General features: G+C 37.0%; 1 protein-coding gene across 2 annotated transcripts in view; it reads right to left on the bottom strand.

The window, feature by feature from the left end:
- Positions 1-22: 22 nt before the first annotated feature.
- The window catches only part of tex2 (testis expressed 2), a 32,423-nt gene continuing 17,286 nt past the window's right edge, over positions 23-15,159 (bottom strand). For both annotated transcript variants that reach the window (XM_053514704.1, XM_053514705.1), the window contains exons 4-13: positions 14,364-14,564; positions 13,844-14,153; positions 12,113-12,348; positions 11,387-11,530; positions 11,197-11,296; positions 9,092-9,212; positions 8,349-8,453; positions 7,864-8,073; positions 5,042-5,162; positions 23-2,666 (exon numbers count right to left, since the gene is read on the bottom strand). In XM_053514704.1, the coding sequence (XP_053370679.1) occupies positions 2,511-2,666; positions 5,042-5,162; positions 7,864-8,073; positions 8,349-8,453; positions 9,092-9,212; positions 11,197-11,296; positions 11,387-11,530; positions 12,113-12,348; positions 13,844-14,153; positions 14,364-14,564 (1,704 nt within the window). In that variant the 3' untranslated portion in view covers positions 23-2,510. The remainder of the gene's footprint in view (positions 2,667-5,041; positions 5,163-7,863; positions 8,074-8,348; positions 8,454-9,091; positions 9,213-11,196; positions 11,297-11,386; positions 11,531-12,112; positions 12,349-13,843; positions 14,154-14,363; positions 14,565-15,159) is intronic.

Below are 15,159 nucleotides of genomic sequence, written 5' to 3'. Positions count from 1 at the left end.
TGTTCCAGAAAAAAACACGCAGTCGTTTTACCAAAAGCATTTTATACATCCCCACACATTACCACTGTCACAGTATGGCTGAACACAATCACTTAAAACGGCCATCATTTTCACAAAGTGCAAAAGGTATGATGAGCAGTTGGCATAGAGAAGCACACAGATCATTTAACATTGGCCTGATTCCCACAAACAATGGCACGGAAATATCATGGTATGTTGTCTTAAATATATCAAGGACGACTTTATGAATTATGGAGAGCATTAAGGAACGCAGCTAAAACACAGGTGTGACATTCAATCAAGCTCTACTAATCCTGCTGGATTAATTGTTGCCATTTTGGTTCTTTCCCATTTTTTATTTTGTTTTATACTCAGTGCTGTTAACTGATATCTATAGACTTTATATTTACATGTACTTAAGTTTGAACCTCGTGCTTCACCAATGTGTAGAGTGGAAGGAATTCCCAAATCCTGTCCAAGGAGCTCATTCAGTTAAGTTTCTGATATTTGCTGCTTAATAGGAACTGGGTCAGAATTATGGTGGTTTGGGTAAACTTGTAAGCTTCATCAGGTTTGTTTTAACCCTTGTGTTACAGTAAGCCTCCAGGACTTAGAGTTGAAAATCCTTGGTATAGCCTTCAATCATATCTGCAGACAGGCAATGTGGTGGCAGACTTCCAGTCCACTCAAATACGAGCCACACCCCATGAGTGTTTGATGAGCAAGAGCTTAAATAAGTGGACTTATTCTGGAGGTGTGACTTGTCTTGGGTTGGAATGGAGACCTGCTTCTATAACAGCCTTTTGCAGGTAAGACAGAACACTGCTGGTCTACATGTTCAGTCACATCAAAAAAAGGATGATTATAACTACTATATGCATATAACAACACATTTTGTCAACACAAACTGACACAACATTAAAAAATAAATGATAGATTCCTGGTAAATCCTGAAACACATCCATAACAAAACCTATGAACTGAGATGATCAGGCAATGGTTTATACATTCAGATGGCTTCTCCATATTGCACAATGGCACACGTGTCCATGGCAAGGATAGTACTGGGGGTTTTATTTTCCAGCCAGTTCCAGAAAGGTTTTGGGTTAAGAAGTTGACGCCTACAGAAAGCGCATTGTGTGTACTCGATCAGCCAGCTTGTGTAGTGCCACTTCTGGGGCAGATGGGGTATTAGCTGGTGTCCTTGAACACAGTGGAATTGATCTAATTGCATAATCGTATAGACACAGATGACTTAGGCAGCAGAGAGAGTTGTGAGGGTTGGCATCTGTATGGTATTGGTTATCCTTGAGAAAGCACATTTGTACAAAGCAATTGATAATCATGGGGTACACAAAAAAACTACAACCAAACTTTCACTAGTTTACATTATTGAATGAATTAAGGAACGCTGAAAGTGGCACACATTTAATTAAAATCAATTAAAGATGTCCATTTAAAAGCCACTAGCAGAGACATAATGTGAAAATAGTGGCATGGAAACATCTCAGCTAGCGTTCTGAACTGGCTTTGCAAATGAATGAGGTAAAAAGCTTCTGACATACCCAATACCTTCAGTAGGATAGTATCTATCACACAAAAGTAACTTTTAGTTACTGTCAGGTTTCAACTGACAGACAACATCCAAACACTTGATTACAAACAATTGCACATTCATTAAATTTTCCAATCAACCAAACATGTGGCAGCAGCTCAACACAAAAATTAATTATCCATTTATGGATAAAGTTTCAGTTAACTTAGCTGGATAGTTGAATAGTGGGACAACATTATGTGGTCTTTATTAACTGTCTAGTTTCAGTTCTTTACTGACAGGTGAGGAGCCCATTGTGGTCCTCTGATGTTGTACATACCCACCTAAAGGTAAGATGGCGTATGCTCACCGTAGATGCAAAGAATATATATTTGAGTGACTGTTGTCTGTCAGTTCAAGCCAATCTGGACATTTTGAATTTTTACATTTTTGTAACCTTTAGAAATTCTCAAATACTCAAACTAGCTTGTCTGGCACCAACAACCATGCCAAGGTCAAAGTCACTAAAATCAAAATTTTTCCCAGTCTGAAGTTCAACCTTAACTAAAGCTCTTGTCCTGTACTGTATGTGCATGATTTTTTACGCATTATGTTACTGCCACATGATTGGCTGACTAAACAGTTGCTGGCTGACCATACGTTCCAAATTAAGGGGTCAGTAAATGTATGAGCGGTCCCAAACTCAAATTTTTGCTGCAGCCATAGCCGACTTTATTCCAAGGCTATATGTTTTAATAACCATAAAAATGTATCAAACACTGCCAGAACTGCCTCTGCATGTAAAGCATTATTCAACAACAACTGTACTCAAGTTCAAGGTCTAATTCAAATGCATTAGTCTACTACTATGCATTTAGACACACTCATGTTTCCCATTAACCTTCATCTAAGAACATAATATAACAATTGCCCTCGGTTGATTCCCCAAAGTCTCGTACAACATTTTTATCAGCTTTCAAAAGTCATCCTCAGTTTGTTCAAGGTCCGAGGGAGCCGCATCTTTCAAGGCATCGGTTGTCACAGTAGCTAAGTTCACACTGGACCGTGTGTCCATGGCTGAGTGCATGATGGGTAACCACACGTCGTCCATATTTGGCATGACAAATATTTTCTGTAAAGGGTAATGGAAGAGACCATAAAAGAACATTTGTAAGATATATGGTTAGTTCCATGTTGCTGAATGAACAGAATATTGTATAAAGCCACAGTAAACGTTTCTGCAATCCTGAAATGAATAAACATTTAAACAATATTATATATCTAATATCAAAATGTCTGTAAGGCATGCTAATGGCTACCAGGAGGAGAGATTTTACCACATCTATTCTTATATAAGTCAGTGTAATAGGATTTAAACTTACATTTTAAGTGACATAATTTTAGTTTAGAAACAGTGTTTTGTCATTTTTAAAAGTTCTGTTGTTATCTCCCTTGAATTCAATGTAATTGTAAATACAATAACAATGTAGCATTCGCATATTCATTAATAATGCTGTATTTGCCATTTAGACTTGCCGATGTGTTGACCTTCTGGTGTGACCCAGAGTGCACCCTCCTGACACAAAACACACTGTATCTATCTATCCCCAATAAGGGTAGGCATGAGGCGAGTATAGCCTAGGCTAGGGTAGGCTGTAGATGCTCGGTCATCAAGATCTCATTTGGAGTATATGGTTCAAATTTTTGCAGATGTTTCATTTTTAAAATTATGTCACAAAGTTGTAAAAAAAAATATAAACATTTTAGGCAATTGGTCAAATTTGGTAATACTTATCCCAGATGTTAAACATCTGTTATTTTACCAAACAACTATTCTAAACTACACACTAGATTTGCTGACAACAAAAAATGGTTGTTTAACTTTATTTTGCTCTTCGGTTTATATTTAACAATACAAAATGAGAGAATGTTAATCAAAGGTGAAAACATGGAGGCCCTGTGTTATTACTATTGTTTTATCTAGTGATTTAAAAAAATAAATAGAGAAAAAAAATCATTTTAGTGAGGTAAAAATAAAATAATTTTCCTAATTTGTTGAAGTTTTAAACAATGTCAAATATGGGTCCCAGGGCATATTTAGGCATTTTCTGTTTTGTAAAAAAAAAAAAAAAAATTAAAATAAGGATGTTACTTAAGCTAATATGACATTAATGTGATATGATATATGATATATGATATAATGTAATGTAAGGAAACCTAAGGAATATCTAAACCATAATTGGCTTATCATTGTGAACTAAAAGTGTCCAAGTAGTGTAGCTGAAGAATGTTGTTGTTAGTCTTTCGGCTGTTCCCGTCCAGGGGTCGCCACAGCGGACCATCCAATCCGCACAACAACTTGGCACAGGTACTACGCTGGATGCCCTTTATCCGGGCTTGGGACCAGCACTGCATCCAATACTACCATAGTACCACTATATTTAATTTAGATCATCTTATAATAAATCAACTAATTTTGCGCCATGATAAGAGGTAATTTTAATACAAACAATAGACATAAAGAAATTATGTAAAAAAGTTTCAATTATATTTGGTTAATTTTTTATATTTTTATATTTGCATGAACCTTACCATACTATATTTAATCAGTTAATAACGTTATCCTTCCTTTAAGTCCTAAAAGCATCCGAGCTTTCTGTGTTTATCAGATTATGGCACTGCACAATACAATAATGTAACATCAAGAGAGGTTTGGACATACTGTACCCCTCATTTTATCATATTAGCAGTAATGACGATAGGAAATGTTGCATGTATTTCAGACTGAAGATGAGCTGGAACTGATTAAGTACAAAAAAAATTTTTAAAGATAAATTAAAAAGCAATTATAGGACAATGTACCTATATGCAGTTGGATGTTGTCCGAATGGAAGTTATACAGCGTGCATACCTGTACTATAATAGGAGCGGGTGTCAAGTCCCAAAATGACAGTAGGCTGATGATGCATTGTAAACACAGGTTTTTGTATTGTTTTTAATGTTTCTAATGATCTTTAACAATCTTGATAATTAAAAAGGTTTTGTATGCTAAAACCTCAATACTTTTTTCGGCCAGTGACTCAATCAATTGTGAAAACACAATCAAATCGTGAGTTTTTTTATTTTTATATAAAAATTCAACCAAACATAAATTTTCAATTTTAAAGGCCTTCTAAGAACAAGTGTATTTATACTGAGGTCATGTGATGCTATAATTGCACACAGACGGCTCCATTCAACTAATGATGTGTATTTTGATGGCACCTGGTAGTACGAGGACTAATACTAGGAATACTGATTTAATCAACAAATAATTATCATTCTTTAGATTTACATTTTTTTATTAAATATTTTGAGATATTTCAAGTAGATTTTTGGTATATAATCCCAATTAAATTCATTTCAGTTATTATACAGTAAATTCTCGCACCAACCCATTTTTTATAAAAGGAAAAAAAAACTGTTGGGTCACGCCTAAAAAGTTAAATGCACTGAATCTGGAAGTACCTGAAACTCCTGATCCAGTTTCTTCTCAATCCAGTCAGTAACATGGGCGAACGTGACCTCCCTCTCACCAAGTTTAGGTCGGGCTTTCAGCTCAAGGTGAGGAGGCCTTCTGAAGCCATACCTGTCGGGAAAAAGGTCACATGATAATGTGTCTATGCAGTAATGCACACTCCTTTTTCCCCTCAAACTGTATAGACTTGGTGAAAGCACTTTGGAAATACACTGTCACATGAACAGTCCACTGTAGTCATAAAAAATTTTATATAAATCTTAGGCACTATGCACACCTCTGTAAGCAATTAAATCCCATTAATAATTCAAATTCAAATTTTATTTGTCACGTACACAGTCATACACAGTATGATATGCAGTGAAATGCTTTTTCGACTGCCAGTGACCTTAAAATAAAAGCTTAAACATAAGAAATAAATATGAATAAAGGAAATACGTTAGAAAATAAAGTTAACTGGTAAAATATACTGTACAAGTAAAAATAAAGATATATTGCAATAAAAGAAATATGGTAAAAAATTAAATTAACTAGTAATATGTGAGGAATATGTGAGAAATTATTTTATGAGATTGTAAATAATAAAAAACTGAATTATATTTGTTCTAAGAAAATACATGACTACACTATATAATACACTGTATGAGCAACTAAAAGTAATGCAAACGTGGGCATCATATTTTTTTATTAATCATCATAGGTCTCCCATTGTGTGGTTTAGCTTCAATGCTGATTTCCCCTTTCTTAATGGTCTTCACCCATCTTTGTTCTGTACATTGCTCTTGTCAATCTTCATAAACATTCTGAAGTGCAGTGAGGACCCTTAAAAGGGGCACAAAAGGGATGACAGAATTGGGTTCAAAGATAACATAAATGCATCACTTGTAATAAAAACTTTGCTAAGTAGTACTCAGTTTTCTTTTGATTCTGTGCTACAATGACCACTGTTAAAAGTGCTATTTTTTTGAAGTTACAGTACTTTACCAACATGTGCAATTTGAACAACCTATCTCAGTTAATACATAAGGTTATGTCCACTTTAGCATTACTTTTGGTACAGCTCTTGTCCCTGAAATTTCTAAATGCAATTGAGCTTGTACCCATTTACAGAGTATTTTACTGTATAACTCAGTTTGTAGTAACTCAGCATTTAGTCCAGAGTTTTAATTGGGTATAATTACTAGAAGAAACCGAGGACGAATTCATTTAGATATTCACCAGCATGGGAAAGATTATGCACCAGGAAAGAACAGCCACTGTTGGGGCAATAATTAAGAAGTTTAACACAATCTGAGCTGTAAAGAATCTGCCTGGAAGCGAATACAAGTGTATGTGGCCCCCATGCACAGCGACATACATGGAAATATTACTTAAAATTTGCTTCAAGGTCACAGCAGTTGTTTAAGATAATAGCATTTTGGGCCATGAGGTCACTAAATCTCTGCTTAGATTCTGCATTTTCATCTAGCCTCAAAAGTTAGTAATTGGAGTTTGCTAGACATTTGTGCAAATTGGTCAGATGAGAAAAAAGTAAAGCTGAAAGTGGGTTTGGCTTTAAAAGAAAAAAAGGTTAAACAGAATAGAAACTAAATTCCCACTGTAACTGATCTGAGCAAGGCTGCTTTTTTTCCCAAATGCCCTGGAAACCTTGTAAGGATACCTGCCATTAAATACCAATAGATTTTAAATATAAATCTGTCTGTTTCTGCCAAGAAACTACAAATGGGTCATGGGACAAGACCTGACACATACCCCAAAATCCCAGAACAGCTCAAATACCACCAACCCAACCTTCTGACAAGGCTATCCCATTCCCCCGATCTAAACTGAAAACCGATGAGGAGAGCTGATGAAGAGCCGCGAAAGAGAAAACATGACCCTGAATTATCTGGAGACGTGGCATATTGCTCTGTATTCTCTTATACCATCAAGCATTATTGGAGAAGACTCTGTTATATGCTGTTATGTTATACACAAATATGTATGCGCCTGTGCTGGGGTGCCAGTATTCATGATATAAAGTTTTGTTACAGATATATTTATTAGTGTATTGTTTTTAGAATTTTTTTTACATTTTCAGTGTGAGATTAGGTAATGCAAGAAGATCAAGATAAAAACTTACTTTTTTTGCCATCTTTAGCAAAATTGTCAATTCTGGAGCTGATGGTCTTCAAAGAAAAGTCCATATTATTCATGCTTTTTACTTTACACTTAATTGCAGGAAATCTATAGAAATTTTCGCCTTAAGAATTGAAATTTTAAAAGAAATTTGCATATTGGCATATTGGCATATGGAACCGAGCTGAACCAAATGCCGGGATGCGCCTAAACGGTATGTGTACATAGCCGTTAAAAACATCTTTGCGTCAGTGCATCATTTTCACGCATGCACCACTGTAATAGGTAGATACTGTATTTATGGGCAATTATCACTCAATTCTGCTAGTAGTAATATATTTTATATCATTTAAAAAAATCACTTCCATTTACGGAAATAAGTCAATTATAAAGTTCCTTACTTGTAATGCTTATGAATTAACACGTTAAAAATTTGCATTGCTCCACTACTGGTTTAATGGGTGGACTGAGACGGTATATAATATTTAAATAGCTTGGTCTTAAAGTACACTAGATGTCCTGCAGAGGGCGTACAGAGAAAATGTTAAGTGGCAAAAGCTGATTTCTTTTATATATATATATATATATATATATATATATATATATATATATATATATATATATAAAACAAAGTCAACAGTCACCAAAAAACCCTCCTAAAACATGAATCCTACTGTATTAATGTATACCGTACCATATTCTGTCTGTAGGGGGAGGTGGAATGTTGATGGCCAGTGTGCCCTGGCACTCCTGCACTTCCACTGTAAGGAGAAGAGGGGTGTTGGACATCTCTTCCATCTTCTTCTTTATGAACTCTGTCTCAGTGGCTTTCTGAAAATACTTTGACTTTGCGATTTTGTCTACGAAGCGCATGATCTTGCTCGGCCGGTGTCCACCGACAAAACTGTAGAATAATGTGAGAGAGCATATAGACTGTCAGGTTCGTCACTAACTTTTTATTTGCAGGCATTGATAGTGTTGTAGAGCAACTAGTGTTGGTGTCCTGCCTGACCATAGGGTTTAACTGCCATACAATGCTGCATAACATCTTCACAAATGGTGATTAGGGGGAGCTGTACTGCTAGTAAGCCATGTTCATATTAGTATCTCATATAAACTTCATTTATTTACACCTGCTACACAAGAAGCTTCTTAAGGTGAACTCTGCTTTTCACTCACCCCTCTATCCCGGGCATTTCAGGTATTTCTGCTGGATCCTCCTCATCAGATGATCCGGCACTGGACGACTCCTCGTCACTATCAGCCAGGCAGTATGCGCGTGGTCTAAGCCTAACACACACACACAGGATTTTTTTTTAATCCTTTGGTCATCTCTATTTCTGGCTCTCGATCCATTTGCTAAATATGCTTAATTAGTGCACACATCTGGACCATCTGTTCAGGAGCTAGCAGCTTGTATACTTGGCTAGATATTTGCTATGATAGAAATTTCACTGCTGATTTTCAAGCATTTCAGCACAGCAAGAGTTACAGTGTTACACCATCTCTGTCATCATTATTATTATAGCTTATGTTATTAGTTAGTCAGGTGCAATGATGAAATTTGGATATCAGGAGATGAGTAGAGTGTAGGTTGGACTCACCAACAACAGAAGTTTCATCAAGTCAATATGGGGCAGGTAAGAAAAGAGAGAGAGAGAGAGAGAGGTAAGAGAGATACATGCAAAAAATAATAATAATAATAATGTGTAAAGTTACAATTAGAATATGTTAGAAATTCCTAACAGCTTCACTTCAAAATGCACCTTAATGCATAGTACTGACTATTTTAAACATTTCAGTAGTATTTGCTTCTATTCTCATATGTTCATTTACAGGAGACATTACATTACAGATATCTGTAATCCATGTGATTTTGAGTAATTACTACACCAAATCTTCTTACACCCCACACTCCTCACCCCTCTTTTCCTTGTTCTCCAAAGGTCTCTCCTTCCTTCCCAAGCCTGGCCAGATTCATCTTAGTCTCCAGAGTCATTAGGAAAGATCCAGTATATGAGATCTCCAAGTCAAACCAAAGGCCTACAGGGAAAGGATAAATAATTAAGACTACTTCAGTAACTGCTCTCATGTTGCACTTTTCCCCTCACAAAGTACATCTTTTGTGTGGCATACAACTTCTCTCAGGTCAGTAAAAGCTAGCAAAAGCTTTCACTAAAACACATCAATCTTTTTTACATGTTCATTCACAAAAAATTTTTATCACAAGTCCCGGTTTGACCTGAACCGCCCAGTAGTAAATACTGTAGGGAAAGCACTGAATGTCCTGTTTAGCATAGATAAAATCATAATAACACTAGCCAATCATGGGTTTCTGTAATTGACAGTTAATAGATTGATTCCCTCCCTTCCACCCAGCAAGTAGTGTATGTCTACGTTTGCTCCTGTCCATGGAACAGAATTTAAGCTCAGGATCTCCTGCTTAAAGTGAACACTTTTTTCTTGAGCAACTTAGAAGGCAGGAAACATCACTGCAGTGGGACTTAATGATCATGACAAGTATCAACCCTGCAACGATGAAGAGGCACTGGAATCTGCAACACTGTGAATTTGAGATTATACCTTATGTATTAACAACTACGGGGAATTTATATTGAATGATGAAGCCTTTTCCTATGGAGATACAGTACAAGCTCATTTTGTAACTCTAGCGAACTGTTGCTCCTCAGGGTCCGTTATGACTGTGGCGTCATTTCTCTCCCCCTGAGCCTGCAAAAGGTCAGCTCTCACTGCCTCTGAGCCAGTCAGAAGTGATCTTTTGAGCTCTGCGGGCTGCTCCATGGACAGCGAGAGAAGTTCACCAGCCCAGCAGGAGCATGGCCACAGCCTCTCACATTCTTCCCATAGGTGGAAAGTGCACACTGCAGGAAACAGTCACAGTCTAATCCCACCGTATAGAACAGTGCTAAGAGCTACTTTTTAAACTTTTGAACTTGGCCGGATTATTTCCGTTATCTCAGACTACACAGCTGTATAGATTTGAACTGTGTTACAGAATTTTCTTATTAAGTATTACTATCAAATATATGTTCTGGTTTAAACTAAAAAATGTACAGAGATTATTTCTTCTTATAACAGGAGGCCACTGAATTATCTAATTTGGCAAACCCTATTATGTGTTGTTCCTTCACACATTGTTTCATTGTTGACAACGTTTCCTGTAATATCACCACCATCATCATATCCTGTAAAACTCCACATCAGCACTGTCTAACCAAACTTGTAGATAATAAACGAACGACACAGTAATGCTTTTTTTGTCTAATTTAATTCACTGAATAGCTTACCATTAACTCAAAGCATGCAACACTCATATGTTCTGAACTGTTTAATCTGCAATCATGATTCCCCCTTTCCTTGACTCCTTGGAAGGCACTAATTGTTTTCTATTTAATTGTCACACAGGATGTTGAAATTCACTAAACATTTTTCCCCCCTCTTACATCACTCTTACTCACTAATCGTATATACCCCTTTATCCTATATACTGCTTATCCTGTACTCGTTGCGGGGAGCCTGGAGCCAATCCCAGGAGACTTAGGATGCGAGACGGGGTACACCCTGGACAAGGTGTCAATCCATCACAAAAAACACACACAATCACACTCTTATTGACACGCTACGGACAGTTTGGGGAACGGCAATTAACCTAATCTGCATGTTTTTGGATTATGGGAGGAAACCTACAAAGCACTGGGAAAACATACAAATTCCCTGTACACAGCCCAGAGGCAGGAATTGTGCAAGGCGACAGTGCTAATCACGGTGCAGAGTATAGGTTGTCCAATTATCACAAAATATGAGAACTTTGCATTGTGAGATCAGTTCTATAAAGAGTTATGTTTTATGTAGATACAGTATGTCTATATGTTTTTTTACAATACTTTAGCTTCTGTAACCTTTCTGCCATCAGCATTAAGGAATAAAAATTGTGCAAGTTGTTCTGACATTGTTAATTAGCTCCTTGTGTTCCAAATACTTGTAAAGGTTTAGGTTAAAGGTTTACCTTGATGGTCCACGGATGGTTTGGAGGCCTTTAGAATCTTGGGAATAGCCATGCCCATGTCCAGCTCAGTCAGTGTCAGCTCATTCATAAAGTATGGCAGCTTTAATGTTAAAAAGAAATTTAAGCATTAAAATAGCACCTAAATGCCTAAAGAACATGAAAAAAAAAAGACAATGGCTGAAACACCTACCCGGATCTTACTTAGCTTCATTTGGATCTTTTTGGAGACCATATCAGCCCAGTACTTCTCCCTGAGGAAATCCCAGAAGATTCGACCCAGTAGGGCATTAACCCAGGCCTCAGACTCAGTCTCTGTACCAGAACCTGCAGGGAACTGGAAGCACAACCCAGGTGAAGACCATGTGTATGAGCTCATGAATAGTGCTTGCAAACTAAACTAGATTGGCCGACATGTTAAAATGTCATATCACTAAACGGAACAAATAGTGTGGAATTCTGGGATCATTTCCAACATTCATCTAAGTGTCATTAGTACTACTGTGGTGGCATTAAATGATTTCAATGACATATACAGTATTAGGATGAGCTGGATTGGATTAAGGCCATATAAATAATTATTATATATCTGTTATCAATAAATTGATTCTTATTAACTACAAATGAACATAGTTTACAAATGCACGGGATCTCACTGTCGAAATGTGTACAACATCAATCACAAATTAAATTTTTTTTGTTAAGTTTAAATCACAAAAAGCTACACTTTAACATTTCATAGACATTTTTATTAACTTTATATTATAAAGAATATATGCAGTTTGATATGCAGAATGTTTTACATGCAAGCTTGATATGCGTTTATGTTAAGATTCAACATAATTTGTTATTAGTAAATTATAGATCATTTGGATTAATTGAATGCTGTAAATGGGATTCATACATTAGTGATTGTTACCTTCGTAACACTCCTCGGACTGCTATCAGTACTGTGAAGAGGGCTGGGATTTGGGCTCCCTGAAGAGTGGTTAATATATTTAGCCATGTAGACATTGTAGTCCAGTAGTTTTTGTCTGAAATCCTTTTGCCGTGGTTTAGACTGCATTACATCATCTAGACTGCCCTGACTGCTGCTGCAACTGTGAGACAAGGTATCTGCTTGGCTGCTAACGCTGCTGTGGGAGGGGAGGCAAGCTGTGGATGGAGAGAACATCCAAATTATGTACATCATCCAGAAACACAGTGAGTGGAAAACAACAGTGAGTACTCAGTTGGCTTCTTAGCAGTAAGTCAGCAATATTTGGATCCTATCTTGTTTAATCTTGATAAAATACTCTGCCTAGCCAAAAAAAAAACAAAAAAAAAACGGTCTTATCGTTTGGTTAAGCTTATGCAAAATCCAAAAACCTTATCCAGAGACACATTAATTTCTCTCCAATATCTTGTATTGATAATGAGAGAGTTGAGTCGCTGCGTAAAGCCTTTACCAGCACATCACAAAGATTCAGAATGGAGTTAAGGTCTGGATTCTGTGGTGGCCAATCCATCTCATGCTTTCATAACTATTTGTTCATGATTTGTGTCTGACAAATCCTGCCATTGTCATCTTGGAATATGCCAAAAAAAAAAAATTAAACTGATGGAAAAACCCTAGTCATTCAGTATATTAAGATCTTGTTTTTTTGGCACACAACATTGCTAAACGTAGACCTGACCAACAGAAGCAACCCCAGATCATAGCACTGCCCCCGCAGGCTTGTACTGTACTGTAGGCACTGGGCAATGATGGGTGCATCACTTTATCTGTCTCTCTTCTTACCCTGATGCGCACATCATGAAACAGGGTTAATCTGGACTCATCAGACCACATGACCTTTATCTAATGCTCCACAGTCTGATCCATATGCCTTTTTTTTTGCAAATTGATTTTACTAAGCATTTAAGTAAATTTCCACCGCTCTCATTCAGAATGTTGTTCAGACCATCCAGATTCATCCAAGCAACCTCCTTAGTTGGTTTCTTTTCTTGATGCAATAATTTGATGTTTCTGAAACAGAGTAACATCTTCGCCATGACTACAGGATATGTCTTCTGACATGGTCGCTCAGGAAATGGGAAGCTACTCACTGGATCGGTAAGGGTTAAATAACTTGTTGCCAGCTGAAACATATTAATTACTGCAGTAATTATCCGAAGGAATGCACTTAACTTTTTGCTTAGCTAAATCCAGGTGGTGACTTCTTTTGGCCAGACAGTGTATTTTACCATGATTTGGGCTTTTATTCGCTTATGGCAGTCATTTAGGGCCCCTGACCACCAGTGGGCCCCATTATTTTATTACATTTAAATATTTTTTTTTTAAATTATGGATCAGGCAGTTACAGGGGTCCGCTGTGGTGTGAAACACAACAGAAATATAAATATATATAATGAATATATGGCAATCAGGTAAAAAATATTTTTTTTAATTAAAATGAATAAATTAATAAAGGAATTAATACATTTATAATACATTTTATTTATTTGATTTGTCTGCTTTTTTTGTTTTGTTTGATTAGAAGCTATAGTATGGTATACATCTAGAAAGTAACAAAAGATGCAGTATCTTGTTTAATTTACTCTAAGTTGTCCCCCAGATGGTCAGAAGCAGCCCTGGCCATGATTGTGATGATTTAGGCTCCCGTCTTACATGCAAGCAGGACGGTCGGTTTCCTGATCTCAGCCTTGAGCCTGGAGGCTAGCAGCATTCTCCTGAACCATTCTTCCTTTTCTCTTCCTGTCCTCCCAAACAGATACAGGACAGGATCTGTGGAGCGTTTTGTTTCCTCACTTCCCAGCCCTCCCTCAGTCCTTTCACTTGGAGCAAGACATTTCTCCTCCTCGGCTTCGGGTTGGTCCCCCTTTGACATAAAGTCATCCTGTTTGGCCAACTCGATGCAAATGGGATATTTTTTGTTCCATACACGCTTTCTGGCCAGGTTGTGGGGTACCAGGTAGATCTGTAGGAACAATTGCAAAAAAATTTCAATTGTATATTTGGTACAATGTAATGTGTAGGAACAATTGCAAAAAATGTTCAATTGTATATTTGGTACAATGTAATGTGTTTTAATAACAGAATAGGCCACTGGCAAAATCACAGTTGGTAAATTGCAACAACAACTTTCTTAGCTACTGTAGTTGTACAGAAGCTGTCAGTCGTGTCTCACCTTGCTGTTGGTCAAGTCGTAGATCTTCTGGCTGATGTACATGACATCAGGTTTGGGCTCACTGAAGGTGGCACGCCGGGGAATGTTGCGGTTGGGTTTGGAGAGACGCAGCACAGAGCCTTCAAGACGCACATATACTGAATGGGTAAGCGTGGCATGGTACGTCTCTGGATCATAGCTGTAAATCTCGTTCATCCAACCCTTGATATAGCACATGTCAGAAAAAATTACAATGCATGCAGTTCAGTAAAAGTTAAGGCAATCACTTCGCTAATGTTTGGACTGCTCAAATCGGATGAGGCGGTTCTGTCACAGATATGTATCTTGTACAAACATAAAATACTTCCTTAATCTCAATATACTTTTTTCATTGATATTATTCTATTTAAACATTATGGAATAGCGGATTTGATTAGATAGCAGTAGGTGCAAATTCAGATTTGACGTTAGATCTCAACTCTTTATCCATAGGAACATTACAGGCATGTACCTTTTTCCCTGGTTAAACCTTTGTTTAATGGAACTGGTTTTGTGTTTCAATGCTAAAACATACAGGATTAAAGACATCATCTGTTGTATTGAACTGTCCGTTACCCAAATGAGGATAGGTTCCCTGTTGAGTCTGGTTCCTCTCAAGGTTTCTTACTATTGCCATGTCAGGAAGTTTTTTTCCTTGCCACCGTTGCCCTCGGCTTGCTTATCAAGGACAATCTGATCATTTCGATTTTTACATATTTTCTCACATTTCATACACATTTCCATAATTAGATTTTCTTTTGATTCTGTAAAGCTGCTT

This window comes from Clarias gariepinus, chromosome 16 (genome assembly GCF_024256425.1).
Source record: "Clarias gariepinus isolate MV-2021 ecotype Netherlands chromosome 16, CGAR_prim_01v2, whole genome shotgun sequence".
NCBI lineage: Eukaryota > Metazoa > Chordata > Actinopteri > Siluriformes > Clariidae > Clarias > Clarias gariepinus.
The sequence above is the reverse complement of the archived record's forward strand: the minus strand, read 5'-3'. Positions and strand labels throughout refer to the sequence as shown.